The sequence below is a fragment of the Mytilus galloprovincialis genome, chromosome 14 (genome assembly GCF_965363235.1).
Source record: "Mytilus galloprovincialis chromosome 14, xbMytGall1.hap1.1, whole genome shotgun sequence".
Taxonomy (NCBI): Eukaryota; Metazoa; Mollusca; class Bivalvia; order Mytilida; family Mytilidae; genus Mytilus; species Mytilus galloprovincialis.
Window position 1 is genome coordinate 55,792,694 of NC_134851.1, and position 18,981 is coordinate 55,811,674.

The 18,981-nt window shown below is 33.0% G+C and overlaps 1 protein-coding gene across 1 annotated transcript in view; it reads right to left on the reverse strand.

Annotated features, from left to right (window-relative positions):
• Positions 1-7,989: 7,989 nt before the first annotated feature.
• The window catches only part of LOC143059089 (nucleolar protein 58-like), a 68,499-nt gene continuing 57,507 nt past the window's right edge, over positions 7,990-18,981 (reverse strand). The window contains exons 14-15 of the mRNA XM_076232578.1: positions 10,309-10,416; positions 7,990-8,545 (exon numbers count right to left, since the gene is read on the reverse strand). Coding sequence (XP_076088693.1) covers positions 8,478-8,545; positions 10,309-10,416 — 176 coding nt within the window. The 3' untranslated portion in view covers positions 7,990-8,477. The remainder of the gene's footprint in view (positions 8,546-10,308; positions 10,417-18,981) is intronic.

The following is an 18,981-nucleotide window of genomic DNA, read 5'->3' on the forward strand; positions in this document are numbered from 1 at the left end:
AGTTAAATGATAATGATATATCATGTCTGTTATACGCTGATGATTTAGTCCTTATTTCTGAATCGGCTAATGGCTTACAAAAATGCCTTGACAAGCTTAGTTTACATTGCACTAGTTGGGATTTAACAGTAAATCTTGACAAAACCAAAGTTATGATTTTTAACAAATCAGGTAAAAAACTTACAAAAGACAAGTTTGTTTTTAGTGATAATATTTTGGAACACTGTACAGAATATAAATATTTGGGTATACTGTTTAAACCATCTGGTAGTTTTACAGAAGCAGTGAGACTTCTTTGTAAAAAAGCCTCAAAAGCTATATTTTGTATTAGAAAACTGTTATTTTCTGAAGATATCAATGTATTACCTCACTTAAAGCTTTTTGATGCTTGTGTTAAACCTATACTTCTTTACTGTAGTGAAGTTTGGTCTCTGTATATGATAAAAGATATTACAAATCTAGAGTCAAAATATTGGTCATTGGCTACCATCAAAGTCCAAATCTGAGACTACTATAACACAGTGTTATAGTAGTCTCAGTCCAAATTAAATTTGCAAAAACTTTAATTGGAGTAAATAAATCAGCTGTCAATTTAGCAGTACTAGCTGAACTTGGTATGTATCCAGTTTTTATAGAAGCTTTAAAACTGTCAATTGGCTTCTGGTTGCATGTGATCAAATCTGATAACAATGTTTACTAAAAGATGTATATTGTTCCAACCTGCAATTAACCAATGGATTTGCTAAAAAGATTGAACAGTTACTTGCTACATTAAATTTTTCACATGTTTGGAAAAATCATGATACTATTTCAAAAATGCGTTTATTATATGCAATTCATACCAAACTTAATGATAGATATCTTAATTATTGGAAAGAAAATATATTTTGTGATAATAAATCAGTACATGGTAATAAGCTGAGAACATATAGACAGCTTAAAGAAAATTATAAATTGGAAAACAATTTATTGTTAAATATAGACAGAAAAGAAATAGGGCATTTTGCTAAAATTCGTATTAGTAATAGTGTTCTTAGAATTGAACAAGGGCGTCACACTAAAACCCCTGTAGAAGAAAGAATTTGTCCTTTGTGCCTCTTAGAAGTTGAAGATGAATTTCATTTCACTTTAAAATGTACAAAACTAAATATAATTAGAGACCAACTGTTTTCCAAAATTAATGAAATAGTTCCCTCTTTTTTAAATATGACTAATGAAGCAAGATTTAAATTTTTATATACGTGTGTTGAGACTGATATAATTAGAATTATTGTTAAATTTATAAGCGACATGTACATTTCTAGAAATGCTTTATTAATCACTAAATAACTTTGTGGTACCACCTCCTCATATAATGTTTATGAAATTGGTATGATATATATATGTTTGTATGTTTGTGTATAACAAATTTGTATTGTCTTGGTATCAATCCTGTAATTTTGGATTTTAAACCAATAAAAATTACTTACTTACTTACTTACTAGCGTGACGGAAATAATGAGGAAACAACTTGAAAATATGTACATTGTCGACTTGTATTTTAAATGTTTATTACATTTAAAATATTCTGATGTAGATAAAGTTATGGTAAGTATTATCATGATTATTGGATCCAATCGTCGATGGGAATTTCTTATTTGTATATAACGGTCTTTTAAATTATATTGTTATATTGTCATATAAACAAGAGGCTCTCAAGAGCCTGAATCGCTCACCTGGTAAACAATGCCTTATTAACTAAATTAATAAATAAATGTTTGTTGTAAATTAAACAGAGTAACAAAGGCCATGTACTATCCTGGAAATACCTTTTAAAGCCTCTTAGGAACCTCTGGAAGGAAATGGGTATGAGTTCGCCCTACACTTGATTAAGATACAGTCTAGGTCAATCTGATGATTCACAATACAAACAGATGAGTGTGGATAGTACTATGCATTACGAGAGTTTTGAATAAAACTGTGAGTCATCTCACTAAGGATACCCCCCATTTCATTATGGCATATTTACTACACTACATTCAAGCTTTATACATCTCTGAATTTGGATTGTGATTAACTATTTAACACAGAATGAATGTGTCATCACTATTTATGACTTTAAATAAAAGGAATCTTGCTTTCTGTGACAGAAGTTGCAGGCAAGACAAAAATTGCTCTTATTGTGGCTGTCATTTTTAATGAAATCCAAGAAATAAAGCCAAGCAAAATCACACTTTTTTACTTTTTATGTTTTATTTATGTACAAATCTAGTTGATTTCACAATAAATTACAATGCATTCATTTCCTTTATGGAGATAGAATGTGTCATGCTTCTAAGGAGATACATTTATAAAACATTCTCATCTCAGAAAGTCTATATATATATACAATGTCAGCCTTTACATCTCACTCAGCTGTTGAATTAGTCCATGGTTCATGCATACTAGTCAACCATTATCCATTTTAGTAAATGTCCTTTGTTATATTTTATAACAGTGCAATATATATTGCTTACAATATTCTCTACACATCAACATATAAATTGAATCAAAAATACAGTTGAAAGTACTTAGTACATAAGCAGTTATAAAAAGAGTTTTAAACAACAATAATATACTCATGAAAAATTATAGAAACAAATAACCAACTAAGATTTAAATCAGATTGATACAGCAGTTTCAAAGGAGAAGATTTTTTAAAGTAAGTCAACATGATGAACAAATTGTGAAAAAAAGTCTTTAAAGGGCAATAACTCCTTAAGGGGTCAATTGACAATTTTGGTCAAATTGACTTATTTGTAGATCTTACTTTGCTTAACATTTTTGCTATTAACAGTTTATCTGTATCTATAATAATATTCAAGATAATAACCAAACACTGCAAAATTTCTTTAAAATCATCAATTCAGGGGCATTATACCTGAAAAACCAGTAACCCAATTCGGCTGAAAATTTCAGGACAGGTAGACCTTGAGCTAATAAATACTTGAACTTCTTGTCTTATTTGCTCTAAATGCTGGAGTTTTTGAGATATAAGCCAAAAACTGCATTTTACCCTGTGTTCTATTTTTAGCCATGACGGCCATGTTTTTTGACGAAACAGAAAATAAAACACAAACTTTATTTTATACACCGTACTGATCATTCAAATGAAGTTTGGTTGAATTTGGTTGAGCAGTTTTAGAGGAGAAGATTTTTTAAAGTCTCATTGAAGGACAATAACCCCTTAAGGGGTTAATTGACAATTTTGGTCATATTAACTTATTTGTAGATCTTACTTTGCTGATCATTTTTACTGTTTACAGTTTATCTTTATCTATAATAATATTCAAGATAATGACCAAAAACTGCAAAATTTCCTTAAAATTACAAATTAAGTGGCAACAACCCAACAATGGGTTGTTTGATTCATCTGAAAATTTCAGGGCTGATAGATCTTGACCTAATGAACATTTTTACCCCATGTCAGATTTGCTCTAAATGCTTTAGTTTTTGAGATATAAGCCAAAAACTGCATTTGACCCCTATGTTCTATTTTAAGTAACAGCGGCCATGTTTTTTGACGGATCAAAAATCGAAGCACAAACTTTGTGCAGGATAATCTAAGGAACAATCATGCCAAGTTTCATCCAAATCCATTCAGTAGTTTCAGAGAAGAAGATGTTTAAAAAATTGTTAAAGACGACAGACGACGACGACGGACGCCAAGTGATGAGAAAAGCTCACATTTCCTTTTAGGAAAGGTGAGCTAAAAATGATGTATTATAATAAATGAGTTAAAGTAACTTAACAACGAATTATCTCAGATGGTGCCATTAAAACAAAATACATGTATTGTTTGGCGATATCTGGCCACAGCTTTTATTCATAATATAGATTCATATGATATATAATTATATAGATAGATGGTTACCCGAAGATAATATGGCAACCTTGCAGATAGATAGATTCATAGTTAACATCAAGATTCTATGCAGAGAATTCTGCCATTTACGGGGGAATCTTTTTATGATGCTCAAAGTCACTTTTCTCAACAGCAAACAAGTTAACATCATCAGTCACATCTGTATCACCGACAAAAACCTGAAAAATATCAGTATCTCGTACAGAAAGAGGAGTGGGAGGGTGGGTTTTCAATTTATTGTTTGGTAAATCTAAAACATGAAACACAATCCGTCAGTGACCCAAGCGATAACTGAATTTAAGTAAAGATAACTGAATTTAAGTTTTTACTTAAATTCCATTATATTCAAACATGATGCAATTAGATCAAATTGAGACAGATCTTATTGTACCTCAGTTTTTGAAAATGGGGTCAAGGTCAGAAGAACCATGCCAGGCAGACATGTACAGCAAACAATTTTTCTATACAAAAATATAGTTGACCTATTGCGTATACTGAAACACAAAAACTTAACAATAAGCAATGAACCGTGAATATGAGGTCAAGGTTAAATAAAACATGCACGACTGACATAGATCATAAATATTTCCATACACCAAATATAGTTGAGCTTTTGCATACAGTATAAGAAAAACAGATCAAAACACAAAAACTTAACTATAACCACTAAACCATGGAAATGGGGTCAAGGTCAGATGACACCTGCCAGTCGGACATGTACACCTTAGTCCTTCCATTCACTGAATATACTAGACCTATTGCTGATAGTATCTGAGATATGGACTTGACCACCAAAACTTAATCTTGTTCACTGATCCTTGAAATGAAGTCAAGGTCAAGTGAAAACTGTCGGACAGGCATGAGGACCTTGCAAGGTATAAACATACCAAATATAGTTATCCTATTGCTCATAACAAGAGAGAAATTAAAATTACCAAAAAATACATCTTTTTCAAGTAGTCACTGAACCATGAAAATGAGGTCAAGGACATTTGACGTGTGACCGACAAAAACCTCGAAACTATCTACCTATCTATCTATCTACATATTTCCGCACTCAGTCACAACTTGACTATTACGTGCCATTGCATGCGTGGCTTATTTACAATTTAAAAGAAATAGTTTCTCAGTAATATTACGTTACATTGCATTGGTGCATAGAAAAATAAAGTAAAATATAACAGTGATTTAAATAGTAATAAATTTTCATGTGGACATGAGGCATCTATATACAAAGTATGAAGCATCCAGGTCTTCCACATTATTAAATATAAAGCTTTTAAGAAGTTAGCTAACGCTGCCTCACTATCCCTATGTCGTGCATTCTGCAACAAAAGTCAGGCTCGACAAAAACAGGGACCAATTCCAAAAACTAAATACACGGTTAAATTCAGCATATTAAAGAACCCCAAGACTTCAAGAATAAAACCCCATTGAAATTGGTCAAGAAATAAGCAATTTATACAAAGTATTGTTTTTGGCCCCTTATTCATAAACAGTTTGGGCCATAACCCCCAAAATCAATCCCAACCTTCCTTTTTTGGTATGGAATCTTGTGGCACAATTTCAGAAAGATCTATTTTTTCACACAAGTTATTTGCCTGGAAAATACTTATTTTGACCCGTTTTGGGCCCCTTCTTTCTAAACTGTTTCTTTTTTTTTTTCTTTTATATATAACCAGCTGTGTAAGCCATGACCCCCCTAATCAAAACCTTCCTTTTTTGGTTTCAAACCTTGTTTAAATTTCATAGAGATCTATTCACTTAAACTAAAGTTATTATCTGCAAACTGAGCATCTTTTGACAACACTGACAGCGTGATACCAATCAAAGAACGCAAAATTTTTGGGGTTGTATAAAAGCTGGTTTCTCACACTGGGACAGGCAGCACATAGTAAATAACAAAGCATGCTGTATTTGTTTTTCCATGGTTGAAGATTAGAAAAGGGTAGGAGTTTAGATCCCAGTTTAGAAATGTCACATTTGGTAACTGTCTCCCAATTACCTAATCGGTGGTTGTCATATTGTATACAGACATGTCTATCTCTAAAGTTTATTTTGACATGCTATAAAAATCTTATATACCAGACATAATACTTTATAAAGAACAAGAATGTGTTCATATAACAGATGCACTACACACACTATCACCAAATTTGGTGACTATGTGGAACGCATCTATCCCATCGAACTAAAGATAAAGGATACTACAGATACAGCCGAGTTGGCCTCATATCTTGACTTAAATCTAGAAATTGACAATGAGGGTCGGTTGAAAACAAAAACTTTACGACAAAAAAGATGATTTCAGCATTCCCATTGTGAACTTTTCCATTACTAAGTAGCAACATTCCAGCAGCATCTGCATACGGGGTATATATCTCCAAATTGACACAATATTCCTGTGCTTGCATTTTCTATCATGATTTTCTTGAAAGAGGGTTGCTGCTCACAAGGAAGCTATTAAACCAAGAGTTCTAAATGGTGAAGTTGAAATCATCCCTTTGTAAGTTTTACAGACGCCATCATGAGTTGGTTGACCGTTATGGAATAACCATTTCACATACGATATCGGATATGTTCCTTACGTCGTAACTACACTCCCCTTCCCTTTCATGAATGTGACCTCCCGAATTGGACTATTTAACGGATTTGTTATCACATAAGCAACACGATGGGTGCCACATGTGGAGCAGGATCTGCTTACCCTTCCGGAGCACCTCAGATCACCCATAGCTTTTGGTGGAGTTTGTGTTGCTTATTCTTTAGTGTTCTATGTTGTGTCATGTTTACTATTGTTTGTCTCTTTGTCTTTTTCACTTTTAGTCATGGCGTTGTCAGTTTTTTTTACAATTTATGAGTTTGACTGTCCCTTTGGTATCTTTTGTCCCTCTTCTAAGTTTAGTAGAACGAGAATTAAGGGTCAAAATTCTAGTTGGCCTTAAAATTACAATGATCATATCATAGGGAACATGTGTACCAAGTCTAAAGTTGATTGAACTTCAACTTCATCAAAAACTACCTTGACCAAACAATTTAATCTGAAACTGGACAGATGAACAAACAAAAAACATGCCACTAAATGAGACATAAGAAATATTTGGAGTTTTCAATGGACAGACATATTGATGAAATTTGAAGGATGTAAGAAGCTCAGTGTCTTTTCACTTACAAGTCTTTAAAGATACCAGAAGATAAATCAGATGTTTCAGAAGACTTCAGAATTAATAGACCGACATTGCAGAGACTAGATTCATACTTGCCATGATACAAGAAAGAACAGAATGTAGTATATCAATCAAGTATTTCTATGACTTTGTGTCACTTTGTTTTTACAATACAAAAAGTTATCAATTCAAAAGACAAAAAAAAAAAAAAACATTCTATTATATATAAAACAGTTTAATTTTCTATAGTACTTAACAAGTGACTGATTTTCAACAAATAAATGCATACTTAACAACCTTTTTCCCTTTTCATTGCTGAACTATCATATCTTAGTTCATTTGTTTGTAAGTGAATCATGACTATACTAAATAAAAAAACATGATCCAACAAGAGCTGTCAAAATGACAGTAAACCGGATTCTTTAACATTTATTTGTGTTCTGGCATTTATCAATATTACAAGGACCAAAACTACTAATAGGTAAAATTTATGATTATCAATATCAAACTTGACTTCCATGTTGTCAACAATAACAACATATAAACTAGATAGAAAATGACCCTCTAGCAGGACAAACTGTGTGCCCTTAATGCATAAAGTAAGAAAAAATTACTGAGTCCACCTACCTAGGATTTGAAAATATCTAAAATAAAATTTTAAAAGGTTTGGTTGAACGGTTCATGAGTAAATGCACGGACACAACATTTTTTAAACTTTCAAGAACCGTAACTCCTCAACGGTAAAAGTCAAAATCGTCATTATTCAACTTGACCTCCATTTTGTTGGCAGTAACAACATATTAAAATTTTAAAAGGTTTGGTTGACTGGTTCATGAGTAAATGCACGGACACGACATTTTTTAAACTTTCAAGAACGGGTACTCCTGAACGGTAAAAGTCAAAATCGTCATTATTAAACTTGACCTCCGTTATGCTTGGTTGAACGCTTCATGAGTAAATGCACGGACAACATTTTGACACAAAAATCCGGTTAAAATTACATAAGGTGTGGGATTCAACAGCTAGTTTTTCGAATAATTAAAAAATCTGTGAACAGATATTACTATTTTAGTGATAATTCATGTCCACATTCTAGTGCTGACTATATTAAAGATAAGAAACTTCAGATAATGCCCTTTATCAATTATATTCACAGTACATTAAAAAAAAGTCCTTTGTCCTCAAAGCCAAAATAAAAAGAAGTATTTGTGCTATGAGTTTCCAAATAAACTGGAATGGAATTTCCTAATTTAGTGTACAAAGTCTAATGATAAGAAATGATCACTGGTTTCAAAAAAATTGTCTTCTTTACATTAATGAACCCATCATAAAATGACTGATCAAATGTAGTCACATGACTGATCAAATGATGTCACATGACTGATCAAATGAAGTCACATGACTTATAAAATGTAGTCACTGGTCTACTAGTCTGAGGATGGTTCTTCTTTGATCTTTTTCTTTTTCTTCTTTTTCTTTGCACTACTACTGGCATCTGAAAGTTGAATAAATGGGATTATAAGATGTCAATTTCTGTGCAATTATGAAGAGAATCCTCATGTATTATTACTGTAAATATCATTATTTTTAAAATGTTCTTGGAAGACTTATCAATTAATTTAATAATTAAATAATGGTGTAAATACTAATGGTTTCATTAAAAACAGACAGAAAGTACAGTCTATAGTGAATTTTTTTTTATGGGGTTATCAGTGATATACAGTATCATCAAAACCAAAGTATATTTTTTTAGTTGTAAATTGGTTGACATCTCCCGGTGGTATTAATGAGAATCAGCATGTATGAAAAATGTATATGCTATTTCCAAAAGAAAATAAAACAAGAGTGCACACGCTGAAATGTCTCGCCTTCTATACTAATCATTGATATTATGTTGATAGTCCTAAGTATAAAGTTAAGCTTTAAAACAACTGTCACATAAACTTAACATTAACCAAGATAACTAAACAAAGACCAATGAACCTTGAAAATGAGGTCAAGGTCAGATGAACCATGCCAGGCAGACATGTACAGCTAACAATGCTTCTATACAACATATATAGTTGACCTATTACTTATAGTTTAAGAAAAATAGACCAAAACACAAAAACTTAACACAGTGCAATGAACCGTGAAAATGAGGTCACGGTCAAATAAAACCTGCGCGACTGACATAAAGATCATAAAATATTTCCATACACCAAATATAGTTGACCTATAGCATATAGTATTAGATAAAAAGACCAAAACTCAAAAACTTAACATTGACCACTGAACCATGAAAATGAGGTCAAGGTCACATGACATCTGCCAGCTAGACATGTACACCTTACAATCATTCCATACAACAAATATAGTAGACCTATTGCATATAGTATGAGAAAAACAGACCAAAACACAAAAATTTAACTATAACCACTGAACCATGAAAATGAGGTCAAGGTCAGATGACACCTGCCAGTTGGACATGTACACCTTACAGTCCTTCCATACACCGAATATACTACCCCTATTGCTTATAGTATCTGAGATATGGACTTGACCACCAAAACTTAACCTTGTTCACTGATCCATGAAATAAGGTCGAGGTCAAGTGAAAACTGTCTGACAGACATGAGGACCTTGCAAGGTACGCACATATCAAATATAGTTATCCTATTACTTATAATAAGAGAGAATTTAACATTACAAAAAATTTGAACTTTCTTTTCAAGTGGTCACTGAACCATGAAAATGAGGTCAAGGACATTTGATATGTGACTGACAGAAACTTCGTGACATGAGGCATCTATATACAAAGTATGAAGCATCCAGGTCTTCCACCTTCTAAAATATAAAGCTTTTAGGAAGTTAGCTAACACCGCCGCCGCCGCCGTAGCCGCCGCCGGATCACTATCCCTATGTCGAGCTTTCTGCAACAAAAGTTGCAGGCTCGACAAAAATGGCGGGATTGTAAGGCACTTCTATTATTTCTGTATAGGTGGTTGCAGGTCAAGAAGTTCAAGATGTATGGTTAGATATGTAAAGTAGTATGTAATTGAAAAGATATTGCATGGGTGATGACCATCTGATAAAAGGGCCTTCCAAATCCTCTATATTGCTTTTTTTCTGGGAGAGCTAAGTCAGATGATGATCTAGACAAAATAATAATCTTACTCTGACACATTGGAAAGAGACATAAAAATCCTCTACACCAAAGTCCACACCTTATAAAATAAAGTACTGCTTATTTTTTTCAATAGCTTTCAATGTAATTACCTAATTCCTGTGATGTATTAGCTGTAGTATCCATGGTATCATCTAAATCTCCATTTTCTTGCTTTTTCTTCTTCTTCTTCTTCTTTTTCTCTGATGATACATCACCATCTGTGAAGATATAAAAACATTCACATTACAATCAAATCTATGTTCTTTTAAAAATAAAATTTTTAGTGATAAAATTGAGAATGGAAATGGGGAATGTGTCAAAGAGACAACAACCCGACCAAATAAAAAACAACAGCAGAAGGTCACCAACAGGTCTTCAATGTAGCGAGAAATTCCCGCACCCGGAGGCGTCCTTCAACTGGCCCCTAAACAAATATATACTAGTTCAGTGATAATGAACGCCATACTAATTTCCAAATTGTACACAATGTATGATATCCTATAAACTAGAATGAAAAAGCACATTCAATAAATTAGTTGATTCTACAATAATGTACAACAAATTGCTTGACATATTCAGGTATTACAAAAGGAAAGTTTTCATTTCCAAGAGCTACAGTTCTGTCAAAAATTGGTCACTTATATCAAATTTATCACAAACTCATCAAATTCACATCAATATCAACATGCATAACAGGATAACACGACTTGGGTAATACTATTGTCCTAAGCCACATAGTGTGAAATAAAAATGTATCACTCAAAGGAAAGTTAAGCTGCAAGCAATCTCCAAATACAGTACTCTCATAGTCTCCAAGTCAATGGGACCAGAGAAATAATTTGAGGTACCTGTAGTTCAACTCACAAACACAAACCAGAAGTTTGACAAAGAGAAACAACTCTTGCTCAGCTTGGTTTGGCTAAAAATATATTCATATATATGGTAGGGATCGATTTTCTTGTGTGAAATTGATGCATCTGCATGTTATTGCCTGTTATTCTTTCAATAAAATTATTGCGGTTTTTTTTAACCGTTTCACCGATTGCTGCCCAGACTGAAGCTGCCCTGAGACGATGGCTTCCCTGGCTACTATTACTTAAGTGGGAGATCTTCATAATAAATGTCAATAAAAACTTGTTTGTAGTTATTTGATACACATGTCGGTTTCTTTATATTTTTATCATTTTTCTCTGATCGAACTGCTATCCTGGGGATGCTAATTTTGTATCAAGCAGAGTGTTCACTTTCTTCTCCTTGCCCTGATCTAGATACCAAAATCGATAAAATAACTGTCTATCTATGATATTATCTGATAGACTGAGACGTCGATTTTGTTAGTATAGAACAATAAACTAATGTATATATTATTAACTATGTTCTAAATCATATGACCATAGGCGGACCAAAAAGGGGGCTGGTGCCCGCCCCCCTTTTTGTTGAAAACATTTTGGTTGATAATATGGGGAATTGCTGAGGCATGACTGGAGCACTCCCCTTAGGTCAGTCAGTTCCCCTTCAAGTTTTATGAAAAGTTCTGGCTGAATCCATCACTGAGGACCCATCATGACATTATTGACCTCTTGTATTTAACGAATAGTATAGAATACAATATTTATATATTTATATGGCAAATACATTTTTTTCAAAATTACAACAGGGCCCATAACAAACCATTGTATTTCCTAATTAAAGGGACAATAAAGGCATCAAGTATAAACAAGAAATAACAAAAAGACAAACACGTAAACATTATAGAATAGAATAGTTATACATTTTATATACATGTATAAAATAAAATTTCTCCCAAATTGCAGAACCCATAAAGACCTGTATCTTGAATTATATGGAGACCATTACTGGTATTTATAAATGGAAATCTGGTACCATCGAGTATAACATGATTTTTGTATATCTACATTAGTCCATCCCTGACCTGAGTGACTTGGGCGGGGGGGCATGGGTGGTTGCTGACTTATTTTACTTTTTTTCTATTTTTCATTTTTTTTACAGTGTCAGTGACAACAACAATAACAAAATAAAAATAAGTCATTGAAGCCAGCGCTGGACTAATATTATGTATTATTTAAACATATCTCAGTTTCAGGGCCCATATAAGTAATAACAACTTCGTATGCTCTGTCGGAATCCGTCTAAAACCACGTGTTTTTTTTTTGTACTTTTCACCATTGTCCATTTTGTTAAAACATGTATTTTAATTGAGTGGGTTTGATGGGTTTCACCAGGACAAACGTAGAGTTTCCATTCAATTATCGTCGATTAAAAAACAAATATATATATATAACTGACAACAAAAAATAGTTTGTTTGCAAGATTGATTGATTGTTGTTTGCTAAACATTCAGTGGCAAATATTTCATAAACAAAATGATAACTGATTATATTACATTTAGAAATAGACATGCACTCTGTGTTTTTGATAGATGAGTTTAGCCTTTTTTCAACTGATTTTTATAGCTCGTTGTACTGTTACACCGCTGTCCCAGGTTAAAAGAGTTGTGATCCTTCTGACATGTTCAACACCATCCATACAGAATGGATGTGGCCTGTTCATTTTTCGTTCAACTTTCAACGGCGTTTTCATACTGCTTATATTTCTTTTCGAGCACGGCGTAGGTAATTTTAAAAAAATAACCCCGCTATACTGAAAAAATAAGGTCTCGTTACAAGTGACGAATCCAATTATACTACTGCAGTCAGTTTATTTCTGATTTTTTTTAATTTATCTTTATGCTTGTACATAAAATTCCCAGACCAGTGTGAATGAAGCTCCTTAAATTCGTTAACACAACATAACAACATTTTTGTTATTTTATTTTTTTGTAAATTTGTGTTACTGTATTTTTTGATTGAGCCATTCCAATTGATATTTTACAGTGTGTCTTTCTATATTGTGATGTTAAACTACTGTGCTTCAGAAAAGGGAGAAGGTTTGGTACCATTAAATAGTTATCAAAGGTAACAGGATTATAATTTAGTACGCCAGACGCGCGTTTCGTCTACATAAGACTCATCAGTGACGCTCATATCAAAATATTTATAATGCAAACAAGTACAAAGTTGGAGAGGTGATACCCTCGGGAACGAAACGTCCACCAGCAGTGGCATCGACCCAGTGGTGTAAATTGTTATCAAAGGTACCAGGATTATAATTTAGTACGCCAGACGCGCGTTTCGTCTACATAAGACTCATCAGTGACGCTCATATCAAAATATTTATAAAGCCAAACAAGTACAAAGTTGAAGAGCATTGAGGATCTAAAATTCCAAAAAGTTGTGCCAAATACGGCTAAGGTAATCTATGCCTGGGATAAGAAAATCCTTAGTTTTTCGAAAAATTCAAACTTTTGTAAACAGGAAATTTATAAAAATGACCACATTATTGATATTCATGTCAACACCGAAGTTTTGACTACTGGGCTGGTGATACCTTCGTTAAAACGTTTAATCCCGCTGCAATTGTTTGCACCTCTTTAATCAGGAATCTGATGTTCAGTGGTTGTCATCTGTTTATGTGGTTCATAAGTGTTTCTCGTTTCTCGTTTATTTTTATGTAGATTGGACCGTTGGTTTTCTCGTTTGAATAGTTTTACACTATTAATTTGGGGGCCCTTAATAGCTTGCCGTTCGGTGTGAGCAGTGGCTCCGTCTGGAAGACCGTACATTGACCTATAATGGTTTCCTTTTTTGTTAACTTAGACATTGTGACTTGGAGTTGTCTCATTGGCACTCATACCGCATCTTCCTATATCCATTCACGGACCACATGTGATTGATTGGTTGATTTATTGATTGTTTCGTGTTTAAAGTCAAGTTGAAACTATTTCACGCGACTTCAGGATAAAAAGATTAATAACAAATACAAAGGGTATACCAAATAAGGTTGCCACTAGAAAATGAAGGAATTAGGATAACTACAGACGAAATGAGTTACAAAAGGCCACATACAGACCCCCCGAAGTATTGTAAGAATTGTGTTAACGTGTAGAAAGCGTGATTCAGACTGGAACCCGATTTTATTTAACGCTTCACTGAACACAATTTTATTTTTTTCCTTTTTGCTGTTTTGAATTGCTCGGGGTTTTTTTAGTGGGATGTTTTTGTCTGTTTTGTAAGCTGTCTTTTTGTTGGTGTTTTTTTACAGGGGGAGATGGGTACTTTTGGTGTTTTTTGTTTTTATGTTTTTTTAATGTTTACTTTATGTGTTCTTCCGGGGGTAGTTTTATTTAAGTAGTTGTTTCTTTAGCTCAAATTCGACAAGCTTCGCAGATTGTTGGTTTGTAGATCGTACCTGATCAGTTGACAAAACAGATGTCTACTGTTTATGAACAATGTGTGTGTCATTTTATGAATGAGGTGCTATAAAGGAAACCAAAGATCAATCTCTCAACGTGTTTTGCAACTACTAGCTAGACAGTTATCTTATTCATGGTATAAAAAGGGTCTAAAATCAGACAAATGAAATGCAGAAATCAAAGATAAAAAAAATCTACCTTTAGAATTAACTGACAATTCAAGGATGAAATATGATAAAGGAGAAAGAAGAAGGAGGTCGCAATTGTGGAAAAGTTTGAATGAAATAATAAGTGTTCAGTTAAAGACGTCCACTATAAACAAACACAGCAAGAAAATCGAAATAACCCTTTTTACAACTAAAAATAACATCAGCTGGTCGGCAAATGACAGTGTCCATCATAACAAAGGATATATCTATATCATTAGATAGCTAATACATTGTGGTCAGATGAGAAATTTTATATCTTAAATATACAATAATCAAAATGTTAAAATGTTTCTACCTATGCCAATGAATAGTTAACCAATAAGAATGAATGAAACTTCATTATGTACATGATATTAAGTCCGAATCGACCTGTTGTTAATTTTCGTCTTCAAATTCGTGAATCCGATCACGTACATTATACCTAACTTAAGTTTGTTTCCTTATCGTCTGTGATATGTATGTATGTTTTTTGTAACGGTCGGGGTAAATGTTTACCTTTTCCTTATTTACAATTAATCTATTTGAATAAAGTTCTCTTCGTTACACGCTGCATGGTACCGTCTTTATTTATAATAGAAATTTATTGTATGCTGCCATTTGGGTATTGTGGACAGTTTCAATAAAAAATTGAGTGCTTCGTATTTAACAAAATTCCGAAAGCGCTTCGGACGGAACATATTATTAAGTGTCATTTTCAGTTCGGTAAATATAAATATAAAAAAGTCACAAACTAATAATTGAAAGCCTATTAATTTCACAGACAACAGAACTAATTATCGTTAACAGGTTTTAGACAAGTTCTTTCACTCTTCAAAGGCGTTAGATGAGGGATTGCTTTTGTTATGAGAACCAAACATTCAGCATATTTCTAACATGTTTGAGGAGAAATTCAGGAAAGAAGGAGTATAGATCCAGCAAATCAATGCTATGTTAATAACATCAACGTTAAAGAGGTGTGGCATGAATGCCAATGAGGCAACTAGCCACAAGAAAACAAAAAGGATGCCACGCCTTATGTCGTATAATTTCGAAAATTAAAACCAACTGACCTGATTTGTTTTAGAACAATAAACGCAAAAAAAAAAGAAACCCAAATAAGACAAACATGAAACCATGATCACTGGAAAATGTTAGGCACATGCACAAAGTGACATTGATAAACATGTTTGCGATCGGCGCTCAACCTCCCAATAAGGAACAGGGGGGGGGGGGACAGCTCAATGAAGAATAAATTGTAAAATCAGTGGAATGGACTTGGTTTAACAGATCACTGCATTCTCGCAGCTAGTTTAAAACTAATTATGCCTTGTAAATTTTTTCCCAGCCTGTATAGTCAGTTTTTACGTTCAAATCGGAATAGCATAAAAGTAAATAGCGATATTTAGTGTTACATCTGGAATAGAAAAAGACACTATAGGTTTGGGAGTAACTTTTGGTGTCCTGGACCCTAAAATCATACCTTTAGAAAACATCGAAATCACTCAACACTCACCTTTTCATGGTGTGTCACTTATCATTTTTTGTTCTGTCTACCACGTTTGTTATTGTTATGTCAATTTTGTTAAACTTTATTTGTAAGGTTTTATTTTTCATAGACCAATTTTTCATATTCGGTATAATATCGTCTTGGGATCTGGGAAAATCGGTATTTGTGGCAGGTTTTTTAATGGTTTCGATAAATTAATTCAAAACTAAACAAATTAAGTGACCCCCTCTCCTCCACTCTGAAGTAACTGTTTTATAACAAAGTCAATGTAGGACTTTCTATTATATATTATTGTGTATTGGAGACACAATTGATGCCCACACATATATATGCAAAGTTTTATCTTCAAATAACGGTTACATTTAACCGCTTATACCCCAAAAATGACAAATAAAGGCAACAGTAGTATACCGCTGTTCGCAATTCATAAATCGACAGAGAAGAACCCCGGATTACAAACTTCAACTGAGGGAAAGATATAAAATATAAGAGAACTACGTCACAACAGAAACACAACATTAAAATGTAACACACACACAGAAAGGAACTATAATATAACAATGGCCATTTTCCTTACTTGGTACAATGGTTGGTTGAACCTGGAAGAGGTTCGGTTTAAACAGGTTTCACTGTATTGATAAAAACAAAAACGCTGACCATCTTCAATATATGTACAAACAGTCAGCAAAGTGAAAACTTTCTAGCATTCAAACTGTAGGAGGAGTTACCTGGAAACACCTGTCTTTTGCAAATAAATACTTCAAACTATCTCCAAAAGGAGCACATATTAATAAAAATCAAAACCCTGAGCATATGCACACCTTCAATATATGTACAAAAGCCAGCAAAATGAAAACTTCCTAGCATAAAATCTTTAGAAGGAGTAATCTGAAATCGCTCCTCTCATATGTGTGGTCTACCGCGCCGGATACAGTGCAGGCGATTTGGTGTCACGATATATCAGTAGCATGGGTTTGAATCCCAGCGAGGGAAGAACCAAAAGTTTGCAAAAACAAATTTACCGATCTAACATTGTTGGGTTGATGTTTAGACGAATTGTATATATAAAATATACACAGCCATGTATCACCATCACTGCTGGTGATCCGATGGATTAATCTGTTATAGAGTTGGCCCTGGTTCAGACGTAAATATAATTACTTTTGTGACTGTATCTTATATTAATTTGTAGGATCCTGTACTATAGATAATTCAGCTGATCTGTAACAATAACATCTTCATGCCTTATATATTATGTACTGTATTAAGACGCTATATTAAAACTGACGAGGAAAGGTAACACCCGGCCACCGAAAGCTTTATTATTGTGAAGCCAAGGTGGTCGTGTGGTTTAGCACGCCGGATACAGTGCAGGCGATTTGGTGTTACGATGTCTCAGTAGCATGGGTTCGAATCCCGGCGAGGGAAGAACAAAAAATTTCCGAAAGCAAATTTACTGATCAAACATTGCTGTGCTGATGTTTAGACGAATTGTATATACTAAATGTACACAACCATGTATCACCATGTTAGATTGATGTTTAGACGAATTATATATGTTAGCGGCAATAAGTGAAATTTGGCATTAAGCTTAAATCCTAACGCCTAGGCAGTAAGTATATTGCCTAAATAATGTTAGGCATTAGTCTTAAATCCTAGGATTTAAGCTTAAATCCTGAAAATTGTGTCCAGGCATTAAGCTTATATGATAAAAGAAATTTCTTCATTTAAATGACTTTATATGAACTGAAGTTTAAAATGTCATCTACTTGTATTAAAATCACTTTTAAAATATGTTATTTATATCAAAACTCATTAAATAATACTTGAGAAAATATGAAAACTAGATACAAACTTGTGTTAAAATCATTTGTTATCACAAGTTGTGGAACTGTTAACAAAGAAAATTTACTTATCCAATTGAAAAAATTGGAAAATGGTGTGAGCATATTATCATTTCTTAATATTGTTTACTTTTGATCAGTTCAAAGCAGCTCGACTAGTGAAGGGTAAAAATTTTAAAAAAATTATGATAGCTGTTTCATAGAATCTTTCCCACCAACCCCCTTTTTTGATACAATCACTTTTTTAAACTTTTTTTATTCTTTTGTAATATCAGAAAAAAGTATGAGTTATAAGGATATACACCTCTGAGGAGCCAAACACTTCTAAAATTAAACTTTTTCTTAACCTGATTTTTAGGTTTATGTGACTGTTAACAATAATTGATGAAAAAATATTATGGTGGTGCACTTATTTTTTTTTTGTTTTGCTACGGCCCTGTGAAAATACCCAATTTTGATGATTTTCCAATTATTCATCATTTTATATCTATTTTTGGGCTATTATCGTGAAAAAAATCCCAGTCCAACAATTTTTCCCCCTTTTTTCAATGAAGTTGAAGTGGACCATGCAATCTGAATAAATTTAACTTAAGAGAACTATAGGTAGGTGTTAATATAAGAAAGTTTTATCATATTTTAAGGCTTTTTCGTGTCAAATTTCCCATGCTGTCAATACATTTGGTAAATTAGTGATATTGCTCAGTTTTACAAATGTAGTACAAAATGAATAAAGTTTCAGCTTCTTCGTTAAAAATGATTGGAAAATTACATATCGAAGTATTTTGAAAAGAAAAAAGTCAAAATGGATGTACATTTGTTCATGTTTCTGGTAAAATCATTTTTTGTACCCCTTACCCGTTTCCTCAAAATTTTGGCTAAAAATACTGACTTGATTGATATCGAAATTTGAAAATATTTTACTCAAAAACTTC